Source organism: Cebus imitator, unplaced genomic scaffold, assembly GCF_001604975.1.
Source record: "Cebus imitator isolate Cc_AM_T3 unplaced genomic scaffold, Cebus_imitator-1.0 Scaffold315, whole genome shotgun sequence".
Taxonomy (NCBI): Eukaryota; Metazoa; Chordata; class Mammalia; order Primates; family Cebidae; genus Cebus; species Cebus imitator.
Genome location: NW_016107630.1, coordinates 2,642,665 through 2,654,322, shown reverse-complemented (window position 1 = coordinate 2,654,322; position 11,658 = coordinate 2,642,665). Strand labels below are relative to the sequence as shown.

The following is an 11,658-nucleotide window of genomic DNA, read 5'->3' as shown; positions in this document are numbered from 1 at the left end:
TTTACTTTTGTTAAAAACAGACTCAACACACACATTAGCCTAGGTCTGCATAGGGTCAGAACCATCAATATCACTATGTCTTCCACCTCCACATCTTATTTCACTGGAAGGTCTTCAGGGGCAATAACACACATGGAGCTGTCATCTCCTATGAGAACAATCCTCCTTCTGGAATACCTCCTGAAGGACTTTCCTGGGGCTGTTTTATGGTTAATTGTGTGTGTGTATTTTTTTTTTTTAAATAAATAGAAGGGATACACTGTAAAATCATGATGTAAAGTATAGTATAGTAAATGCATAAGCCAGTAACATAGTCGTTTATTATCATAATCAACTATTATGTACTGCACATAATTGTATGTGCTAGACTTTTATATGACCGTCACTGCAGTAGGTTTATTTACACCAGCATCACCACAAACATGAGTAGTGTGTTGTGCTATGGTGTTATGATGGCTATAGTGTCTCTAGGTGATAGGAATTTTCAGCTCCATTTTAATCTTATGGGACCATCATTATGTATCTGGTCTGTCGTTGACTGAAACATCATTATGCAGTGCATGACTGTACTTCTGACTTTTTCATGTTTTTCCCTACTAAGAAATCAACATCAATTAAAGTTTATGTAAACCATTTTGAGTGAAAAGTATAAACATTATTTCATTCAACAGGTCTCTGGAAAAGTTTCTTTGATGTCCACAATTCCTATGAATCAAGATGGACTAATTATATTTTTGAGTTCATGTCTAGACACTCTTGAAAATTGTTGCAGCAGTATTTCCCATATCTGTTTCAACTGCTCCTCTCTAGGCCAACTAGTATCCCAGCCTTCTGCCAGCTACTAGCTACATGTAGAGGTATATGAAGTAGATGTTAGGCTTTCCACTGTTTCTGTATGTTCCTATACTTAATAATCACCAAACTCTTGCAGGCCCTTAATATATGTTAGTAATGAACATCTTTTGGTTTTATCACTTTTTACCATTTTCTTGCCTGATTCATGCACTAAAGTGAATGAACAGGGCCAGTTGCTTTCTACCAGAAACCTTGGTTTTCTGGGGAAATTTGTAAAGATCTCTAGATTAGTTCTTGATTTGGCATGACTGATTAAGCAAGCAGCTGTTTACTAAGAGGCACAGCTGAGAGTAGAACAATTTAATTAGCTTCTATCAAGCCTTAAATGGAAGCCACAGCTTGAATATATGGAGCTCTTTATTGAGTTTTAAATGAAACATTTTTGCAAGGGGAGACTCTCAATGTATATCCCAAAGTCTTGCCTAAAAATAATTCTGTTGACAATAATAGTATTCATCCAGTATAACAAAGACTTAAAAACTTGATTTTGGCAGGGGCGATGAAGTACATTTTTTAATGGAGAATTGTTTGAGTGCTTTTAAATATATTAGTTAAATGAACAATTCATAAAATGGATGAGGTATGATATAAATGTTTTATGACAGCTTTCAGCATTCATGAAATAAATGGCTCGTATACATTTAATTTTAACAAAACTAAATGAGCAGCCCATACCCACCTACTGCTCTAGGACCAGCAGAGAGCATACAAAAGTTTTCAGGGCAAACCTCCTCACATTGAAGATTAGATCTCCATTCTCTTCTGGTTACTGATTATATATATATTTTTCCAACTTTGTATCTATCTGGCTTCCTATTTGCTTTAATCTTAGAAAAGCATTATTCTCCTTACATCCCACTTAGCAAATTATGGTGATGCTTAATTTATATATAAAACTTTTATGTATTCGGTTAATATTAAACCTAGACTAAAAGGTCACAAATTAAAATTTTAATACTCAGTAAACATATGTTATTAAAAAGAAGTAAAGGAGCAATAAAGTTAATGGAATCTCATGGAGAGGAATTGTAATATCAATATTTTTAACAAGCACAGACACACACAAAGAATGAGGAAAGAATTCATTATAGACATGAATTCTGTCAGAAGGGGCCCTGTGGGAGACTGATTCTTATTACCATATCCTGGTTGGAAGGGAATGAAGTGGGGTTATTGCTAGTGCAGTCAATGATTTGCCTTTTCTCTGGTGAATTGACTTCAGTAGGTGACTTTATTTCTTCACATTAGGCAGCTGGAAATGTGTATTGATTTATTTCCTTTTCATTGGAGGATCAGCTCTATCAAAGATGGAGCCATAGAAATGTTATATTTGCTGGATATGAGCAAATGCTTTAGTGCCTTTTTTTTTTTTTTTTTTTAATTTTTTTTTTTTGTCTGAATGTTCATAAGATTTTTAGGAGCCAAATAAAGTTCAGCTCAATGAGATAGAAAACTCACTTTGTGCATATATGTGTAGTACTATTCTCTCTGCCAACACTATTGTTAAGACCTGAAGCTCTTTTATAAAAATCTTTTTTTTTTTTAAAGGGATAAAAAGTCCTGTAGGCCTTTTGCTCCAAGAATATGTGTGATTGAAGAACATGTTTTTAAAGTTAAATTCTCATTTATGCAGTGACAGTGTTAGCTGTGGAGGGTATTCAGGTTTTTGGCGTTTTGAACACAGAATTGGACAAAATGCACAAATAAAGCAAGGAAAGAAGCAACAAAAGCAGAGATTCATTAAAAAATGAAAGTACACTCCACAGAGTGGGAGAGGGGTCCTACCATAGGGGCTCAAGAGCCTGGTTACAGAATTTTCTGGGGTTTAAATACCCTCAAGAGGTTTCCCATTGGTCACTTGGTGAACACCCCATGCAAATGAAGTAGTGCCCCAAAAGCAGACTGATTGGTTGAGGAAAACCAGTCAGAGGCTGAAGTTACAAAATTACACTTGTATGCCAGGTGTGGTGGTTCACACTTATAATGCCAGCAGTTTGGGAAGCCCAGGTGGGGCGGATTACGAGTTCAGGCATTCCAGACTGGTCTGGCTAACATAGTGAAACCCTGTCTCTACTAAAAATACAAAAATTAGCCGCCTGGTGGCACGTGTCTGTAATCCCAGTTGCTTGGGAGGCTGAGGCAGGAGAACTGCTTGAACCTGGAATGCTGCAGTGAGCTCCAGCCTGGGCGACAGAGCAAGACTCTATCTTGGAAAAAAAAAAGCTACACTTGTACGCAAACAAAGGCTTAGCTGGCAGTTGGCCAGATTGATTGGAGAAAGCAATCAATTAGAGGCTGAAATGAAGTTATAAAGTTATATTCCTATGTAAACATTTGATTGGTTGAGAAAAGCAGCCAATCATAGGTACTTTCAATTTTTCATTTGCCGCTCAGAAAAGTGGGACGGGTTTGCAAAGGGAGTAACTTCCAATTCTTTTATTACTTAGGTGTGGAAAGTTGGGGTTTTCCCTTTGAGTTAGTTTTAGGAAGTCAGCATGAATTGGCTTTAGGTTCCCTGCTTCAAGACTCCATTCTCTTGCCTCAACAGTGGTATGACCCTTTTCTAAGACTGTGTTCTTCTTAAGATTTTAATTTTGTTTTAAATGTTCTTTGTCCTGCTGCAAAATTCGTTTTGTTTTGTTTTTAATTATGTAATTATATTTTGTTATTGCAGGCAATGTTCTATGATTTTTGGCTTGATTGTTTGTTAGAAATTATCTAACCAAGTCTTTCATTTCATAAATGAGAGATTGAGGGATTAAAAAAGTGAGGTGTGGCTGGGTGTGGTGGCTCATGCCTGTAATCCCAGCACTTTGGGAGGCTGAGGTGGGAATTTGAGGTTGGGAGTTTGAGACCAGTCTGACCAACATGGAGAAAGCGTGTCTCTACCAAAAATACAGAATTAGCCAGGCTGGTGGTGCATGCCTGTAATCCCAGCTAATTGGGAGGCTGAGGCAGGATAATCGCTTGAACCTGGGAGGTGGAGGTTGCTATGAGCTGAGATTGCGCCATTGCACTCCAGCTTGGGCAACAATTGTGAAACACTGTCTCAAAAAAGAAAAAAGAAATAAAAAAGAAAGCAGGTGATTTGTCCTAAATTTAGTTAAAATATTATTGAAAGAATACTTTTCACTTAACACTGTTTGAAATTCTCTGTTTATGTTAAACTCTGAGACAGATAATTTTGACTATCATGATGCTAAAATTATAAATGACACCTATAATATTGAGATCTTTAAGATAGTTTTTTTTTCTTTTATTCTGAATACAAACATAAGATACATGACAGATGGTAAAGGTGAATAAATATACAAAAGGCCAAGAATTCTTATAGTTTCTTTGTATTCTTAACATTTGTTCTAAATTTTGAAAATTACTAAAATTACAAGACATATTTCTTAAAAAGAATTTATTCTAGGTTTATCATGAGATGACAATTTATAGCTGCCATTTATCTTAACAGGTTGAAGAAATATGGATGTCAACACGAAATTGTTCATCAGCATTATTTGTACCAGCTTTTTCACCTTTCAGCTTCTCTTCTACTTTGTAAGTTACTGGTTTTCAGCAAAAGTTTCTCCAGGTTTCAATAGTCTCAGCTTTGAAAAGAAGATTGAATGGAACTCAAGGTAAAGCATATGAAAATGTAATTGATGAAAAGAAACTAGTTTATTGGATACAATTATTTAAAATATTTTGAAATGTCTTTCATTTAGGATCTAATAAAATGTAAGGCCAAATTTTTATTTGATCTTAGGAGTAAAAGAAAAAACAAATAGATGATCTCATACAAACTAGTTTAAGAATTCTTATATTGAAAGATGTTAGGAGAAATGTATTTAAGTTTCTGGGGAGGTGTGTGAAGATGAACTAGACTCCAGCTGACTGTGGATGAGTACTAGCACTTTTGTGTTCTTTGGAATATTTGTAACAAACATCTCCTTTGAAAATGATGATGGAAGAAAAAGTTAGTTGTACTTTTGAGTAGCTTATACCATATAGCATTGGCCAACTTAGCCAGGCCTGGGGCAATTAAACTCTACACACCAGAGACCAACGTGTGCAGTCAGTACATATGAATCTTCTCATGAACTTTGCATTATAATTTAGAGCCCTCCAGCATTTATTTTGTTACATAATTTTAAAGTAAAAATTGCTTTTAAGATTTCTTTTAAAACAAAAAAGTAAATGGAGAAAGGATTAGACATCTATTCATACAGAAATCTGCTGGAGCTTTAGTTTTTATTTTTATTTTATGTTTTTTTTGAGACAGAATCTTGCCCTGTCGCTCAGGCTAGAGTGCAGTGGCGCAATCTTGGCTCACTGCAGCTTCTACCTCCTGGGTTCAAGCGATTCTCCTGCCTCAGCCTTCTGAGTTGCTAGGACAACAGGCATGCACCATCATGCTCAGCTGATTTTTGTATTTTTAGTAGAGACAGGGTTTTACTATGTTGGCCAGGCTGGTCTCGAACTCCTGACCTCTGGTGATCCACCCACCTTACCCTCCCAAAGTGCTGGGATTACAGGCATGAGTCACCACACTCTGCCAGAGTTTTAAAAAGTTGGTTGCAATATTTTTGTGTGTGTATGACTCGTTAATCTCACAAGATTTCCAACACAAAATGGCTCAGATGACTGCTTCACTTGCTTTAGAGCATTTTATGTGCCCAAACATTGCTGCCCATTTGTAAACTTCGGTGAGGTGGAGGAGCTGTGGCCATATATTTTTTTTGTTGCAATTTAGTTGAAGTTAATACTAACCATAAAATGCAAGTCTCTAAAGTTTGCTATAATTATCTTTCATTGAAATTTCCTTTTACAATTCAAGAAATTGTTAGTATCTGAATATTTATTTGAGAATGGTCGTATTTGACTTGAAATTCCCCTTTTTTGAACCAAATTGGTTTGCAGGCATCTACTTTTATAACTCAGACTGTGAATTTAAGAAGACTCTAGCTGTTTTCTTTTGCACTTTACAATGATATATCAGGTTCATACATGCCAAAGTTCTTTTCAGCCAGAAAGCAAAAATTATTTCTTCACTTATTTTCAAAAAAAAGCAGTATGATTATTTTGTCTGAAGACTAGCACAAAAATATTGTTCAAATGTGTTATACTAGAGATACCATTACTTTAAAAAATATTTCCTAACATATGAAGATAGATGGAATGGTAGCAAGGAGAAGGGGATACATAAATTCTCTGATTAAATTTTGAACTATTTTGACTTCCTTTTTACTGTGGTTAGGACAGGGAAAGGTATTTGAATGTTAGGTAGCTGCAAGTCAAAGAAATAGAGACGGTACAGAGAGATAGAAGCCAAGATGAAAATGAAATGAAATTGAAAAAATATTTACCACTGCCATTCTATGATATGGGAAATACCATTTGGGAAACTGAGTTTCTATTTGAAAAAGGAGTCTGGGATTATATAAAATTCATTTAGGTATTCAATGGCATTTTCTCTTTCTCTGAAGGTTGCTCCTGCTTCTCACTCCAGCTTTGTTTACATAGGACTTAAGCTGTGAGGTAGAGTCCAAAGTAGGAAAAGGAGGCTATATTTTGTGTAAAGTATGTATAAATGTCTTAAAAATCAGCCTCCAGTTTGAAAAGTACAGATAAACACACATAATTCTTTCTAGTAATCAGGAAAGAGTCTCTGAACAATGAGTGGTCTGAGCCATCTAGTACACAAAGAACTGGAGGAAAATCAGCTACTGGAAGTGCTCACTTGAGAGACAGCAGTGTGATTAAAAGTGAGAAATTTCTGTACTTACTTGCAACTTTTTCTAAAAACATATATACTTACAGGTGTTAGATCTTATAAAATAAAAAAATATTAATTATTTATATCCAGTTTGTTACCTATCACATCAAAAGTCTTAGTGTGTTGAAATACTACGAATTTTTTAATCTTTCTCTAAAATTGAACTCTTTTTGACTGAGCTATATAATTTCTGTTGGCATTATTTACACTACTCGTGATTAAATCAGTAACTTAAAATTGCTCTTCTAAAATGGTCATTAATCATTTCTTTAGAGTGTTGTCTCTTTATGTGTAAAAACATTTCTAACCTCTTTGAAAAAAATTGAAATATTTTATCTTGGGTAGCATCTTGGAATTTCTTTTTAGATACTAAGGAATCTAATTTTTCATTTGCTAGGAATCTGATCTTAAATAATAAAATATAAAATTATTTAACAGAAGTTTCTGAAAATATAGTATAGACTTTTAATACGGATAGTGTATGAGTGAGAACAGGGTATTTGTTTTTCCTCTTCATTGTAGAGGGAGGTATTTGACTGGACTAAGTAACATTTAACTTTTCTATCCTGAATATCCATTTCTGTCAGCTAAGGGCCTAGAATGCTTTTCATTTACCACATAGCTTCTCAAAAGAGAAGTGAATCTGAGGCCTGAGTGTCAGAAATTAAAAGTTAGGTCTTTTTTTTAAAAGGGAGCTTTCTGACTACGGTTACAAAACAGTAAAACAAGGTAGTGAGAGAGGTTATATATTTTTACTTTTCTAGAACTTTTGAATAACAATAGAGAGCTGGCTGTATGATCATTTAGATGGAGTGTTTTGTTTGATATCAAGGAACTTAACTTTTTTTNTTTTTTTTGAGACAGAGTCTCACTCTTGTCACCCTGGCTGAAGTACAATGGTGTGATCTTTGCTCACTGAAACCCCTCCCTCCCAGGTTCAAGCAATTCTTGTGTCTCAGCCTCCCAAGTAGCTGGGATTACAGGCGTGTACCACCACACCCAGCTAATTTTTGTATTTTTGGTAGAGATGGAATTTCGCCTTGTTGGCTAGGCTGGTCTCAAACTCCTGACCTCAGATGACCTGCCTGCTTTGGCCTCCCAAAGTGCTGGGATTATAGGCGTGAGCCACCACATTTGGCCAAGGAATTTACATTATTATCCTGTGCTCAAATGTAATACTGGAGTGCTTGGCATGAAAATTACAGACTTGTAAATCAGATAAATTGGATTAATTATTCACATTTCAAAATGATTCTTAGGTATTTAAATGTTACTTGGTCAATGCCTTTAAATTAGTGAGAATCTTTCCATATTTAAAATATGGCTTGATTTAGCATGATAGATCTATTTTGTAACACGTCATCTATTAGGTCAAGTATATTGGTTTTTCAAGTTACAATGAAATTTTCTGATACCAAGCCTAATATTAGTTGATATATTTTACTTACTTTTAAAGATCTGGGATCATATTGTAGAGAAAAATTTATTGCACACTAGTAATTTTTAGAGAGAAAACTTTGCTGTTCCTCTCATCTTTTATCCTAATGAAGAGAAAAGAAGCTTTGTTACTTGTGAACTTCTTTATAAAGATGAGAGAAATCTGAAATTCTTGGGTAAAAAACTTCATTGTATGGATAAATACAGTTTCCTGAATATAGTTCTTTAAGTAACATTATATAGAGCTTGAGAATTGGTCACGTCATTAAATTTATTAACAAGATATATTCATAGAAACTGATGGCTTTTATGTTAAACTTATTCCTTCTATAAAAGAAAACTTGACCTGGATCTTGAGAACGTTGTGCTTTTACTTGGGTGTTTCTTTTAAAAACAAATTTTCTGTATAAATTCATGGTCCTCAATTTCTCTATTTAGAAGTGCTTTCATAATAATGATAAAGAGGCACTAATAATTCCCTCACTTTCTTACAAATTGTTGCAAGAATCAAGTACAATGGTGCAGGTCAATGTACTTTAAAAACTGAAGTCTCCCAAGAAATAAATCTTCATATTATGATCCATTTGAATTGTTTTAAGGATACGGAGTTTGTTAAGGTCAGTAGATTGGAAGCTGAATGGAGCAGGAAACTTATCCTGCATTGACGCTGTTGGGGCTGGAGCTTGGAGCAGGGTACAGGGTAGTGGCCTTGCCAGTTGCCATCTGTCTGCACAGAAGTCTGTCAGCTGCATCATCCTGTATGCATCTGTCTTAGAACTTTTAACCAAGAAGTGATTCACCTATTCTCCAGCAGGAGATTGTAGGCCTCCTTATCTTTCTCCTTCTTTATTCCAAAGTAAAGCTGTGGCCCTTGGCTTTCTAAATGGCAATTTTGCATTATACTCTCCGTTATACTCACTCTGGTATATAAATGCTTCAAGGTGTAACTTGTTCAGAATGTTCTATGTCTTGTCAGAATTAGTTAAATTTTATTGCAAAGAAGGTAAAATCTTTGTGTTTCATTTCAGGGTAGTATCCACATGCCATTCTTTGGTGGTTGGTATTTTTGGCCTGTACATTTTCTTATTCGATGAGGCTACTAAAGCTGATCCACTTTGGTAAGCCGTTTCTTTTTCTAAGATTGCCAATTTGATTTATGTTTTGATATTAATTATTTATAAGAACATCACTTACTTTAAAACAGAAAATATATCGATGGCATATGCGTTATTAAAATGCTTGCGTTCAGACATTTCAGCAAAGTGCATTTAAATGATTTATTTTAGATTTGAATACAAATGAAGGCCATTTTGCCTCAGTGTAGCAATTGTTATCCCAAACAAGGAGAATATGATGATAATTTAAACATTTTTACTGTGTTAATGAGTAAAGCAAAGTTATTGTAATCACGGTTCTGAAGAAAAATAAATTATTGAGATAGGATAGTCAACTTGGATAATGTCTACTTAAGACTTTTTTGCCTCCAATTTATGTTTGACTCATCGTTTGATATCAAAGAGATGAGAGTTACAGATGGCCGTGTGAGAGGAATTTAGTACCCCAAGATTTGAAGCACATGCACTAATAACTATGTTCAGCAGTAATAGGTTAACATGTAAGATGGTTCTTTTAGAAAAATGTAAATGTCATTCCAATGGCAGACATTTTGCAAACTGTTTCTTGGTGTTATATGAGAAGGCTTAGTTCAGCTTAGTTTGAGAGAGGAGGCACGTTTGAAGAAGCACTGCATTGAGATGTGGTTGTTGTGGGCTCGGGGATGTAGGGTGATTTAGCCTGCTCTTTTGACCACCATCATTTGACTGCAAGGATTTTTTAAATTCAGAAATATAAAATTATTCCCATAAGAATTATATCAGGATTGATACATTTTCATTGGGATGCTGTTTTTCTTTTTTTTCTTTTTATTTATTTATTTATTTATTTTTGAGACAGAGTCTTGCTCTGTTGCCAGGCGCCAGGCTGGAGTGCAGTGGTGCGATCTTGGCTCACTGCAACCTTCGCCTCCCAGATTCAAGCAATTCTCCTGCTTCCAAGTAGTTGGGACTACAGGCACCCACCACCACGCCGAGCTAATTTTTGTATTTTTTAGTAGAGACAGGGTTTCACCACGTTGGCCAGGATGGTCTCAATCATTTGACCTCATGATCCACCTGCCTCAGCCCCCCAACAGGTGTGAGCCACTGTGCCCAGCCTGGTAAAATTATTTTAGTAAAACTTTTAGATAATATTTGTAAGAAATTATGGTAACCATGTGGTTAGAAGCATTATCATAGTTAAAACAATACTTTGTGCATTGACAGGTTTAGAATAGGATCCAGAATTGATAGGAGACACGTCTTAGGTAACTTAATACATTGGAGTGTCCACTGTAGTTGGCCCTTAGGTGTACTCTAAATCCATTATAAATGCCACTGGTGGTATGAAGGATGACCTCCCAATTTAAGACAAAACAGATGCTATGCTGTACCCTGGATTTAGGGATTCTGGGAATAGTTTTAAAAACTTAAGTTTGGAAAATGCACTGGGTACTATTAGTCATCCCCAAGAGGTCTGTTCCTAATATTGGGGACCTCAATGTGGATTGACTTTAGATACTTTAGAAGATTTCAGCCTAGTTTGAATTCTGAGTTGAAGATTTATCCTCAAGGAAAATTTGGAGACTAGCTTAGTGCCAGAGTAAAATTCATGGAAGGCATGGGCTCTAGAAGATCTCTTGATTAAAACAGTTCATCTTGGACAAAAAGGCTACTAGATTTCCTGGGAACAGCATCTTTCTCCTAACACCAGTAGCACAGGATGCGTCACGGTTCGGTTAAACTGTCATTGTGTGTTTTCCAATGTTTTTTGAAAATGTCAGCTTACCATTCGAGAATCTATAGAAAGCAATTTCATTATATTTAAATCTCTATAGAAAAAAGAAGTATCAGTTATCTATAACCTATATACTTAATAAAGGAACCTTTTTTTTTTTTTTTTTTTCCAGGGGTGGTCCATCACTTGCAAACGCAAATATTGCTATTGCTTCAGGCTACCTCATTTCTGGTATGTGAGTTGTTGTTTTATTGCCTAATTCTTTTTAAGCTACTCACAGAATTATACAAAGAATACAGAGTCTGTGCTTTTGGTTTATTTGAGACATAGCTTTTAGGACACATACAGAGGAAAAAGTACTTGCCTTGATGGTAGAACATGAAATGTCTTTTCATGAAATGGTTTTCTGGTTCTCAATTAAGATCAGAGTTACAGAGTGAGGCCTCAAACAACTGAGGCCTGGACATTTTTTATCAGCAAGGACATGGTCCCCTTTTGTCCTAACAAGGCTTTCAAGTGCAGTGACTGTGAGGCTAACAAAGTTTAACTTTTAGGGTCCCTCGCTTGCAAGAGTTCTTGAAATGTGTTCCAGTAGTCATGGTTTTGTGTTTTGGTAAAATTTGCAAAAGTAAGCTGTTTCAGCTGTAGTCAGTTAAGGGGATGGACTTTTTCTACTCCACATTCCCCTCTTATTTTACCTCATGTTGGATGGGGTTGGAGTTGCCTTTTTTTTTTTTTTTTTTTTTTTTTTTTTTTTTTTTTTTTTT

At 35.4% G+C, this 11,658-nt stretch overlaps 1 protein-coding gene across 4 annotated transcripts in view; it reads left to right on the top strand.

Annotated features, from left to right (window-relative positions):
* LOC108286178 (TLC domain-containing protein 4) overlaps positions 1 to 11,658 on the top strand; it is a 78,460-nt gene that overhangs the window by 22,844 nt on the left and 43,958 nt on the right. For all 4 annotated transcript variants that reach the window (XM_017503792.2, XM_017503793.2, XM_017503795.2 and 1 more), the window contains exons 2-4: positions 4,319 to 4,484; positions 9,088 to 9,177; positions 11,064 to 11,122. In XM_017503792.2, the coding sequence (XP_017359281.1) occupies positions 4,330 to 4,484; positions 9,088 to 9,177; positions 11,064 to 11,122 (304 nt within the window). In that variant the 5' untranslated portion in view covers positions 4,319 to 4,329. The remainder of the gene's footprint in view (positions 1 to 4,318; positions 4,485 to 9,087; positions 9,178 to 11,063; positions 11,123 to 11,658) is intronic.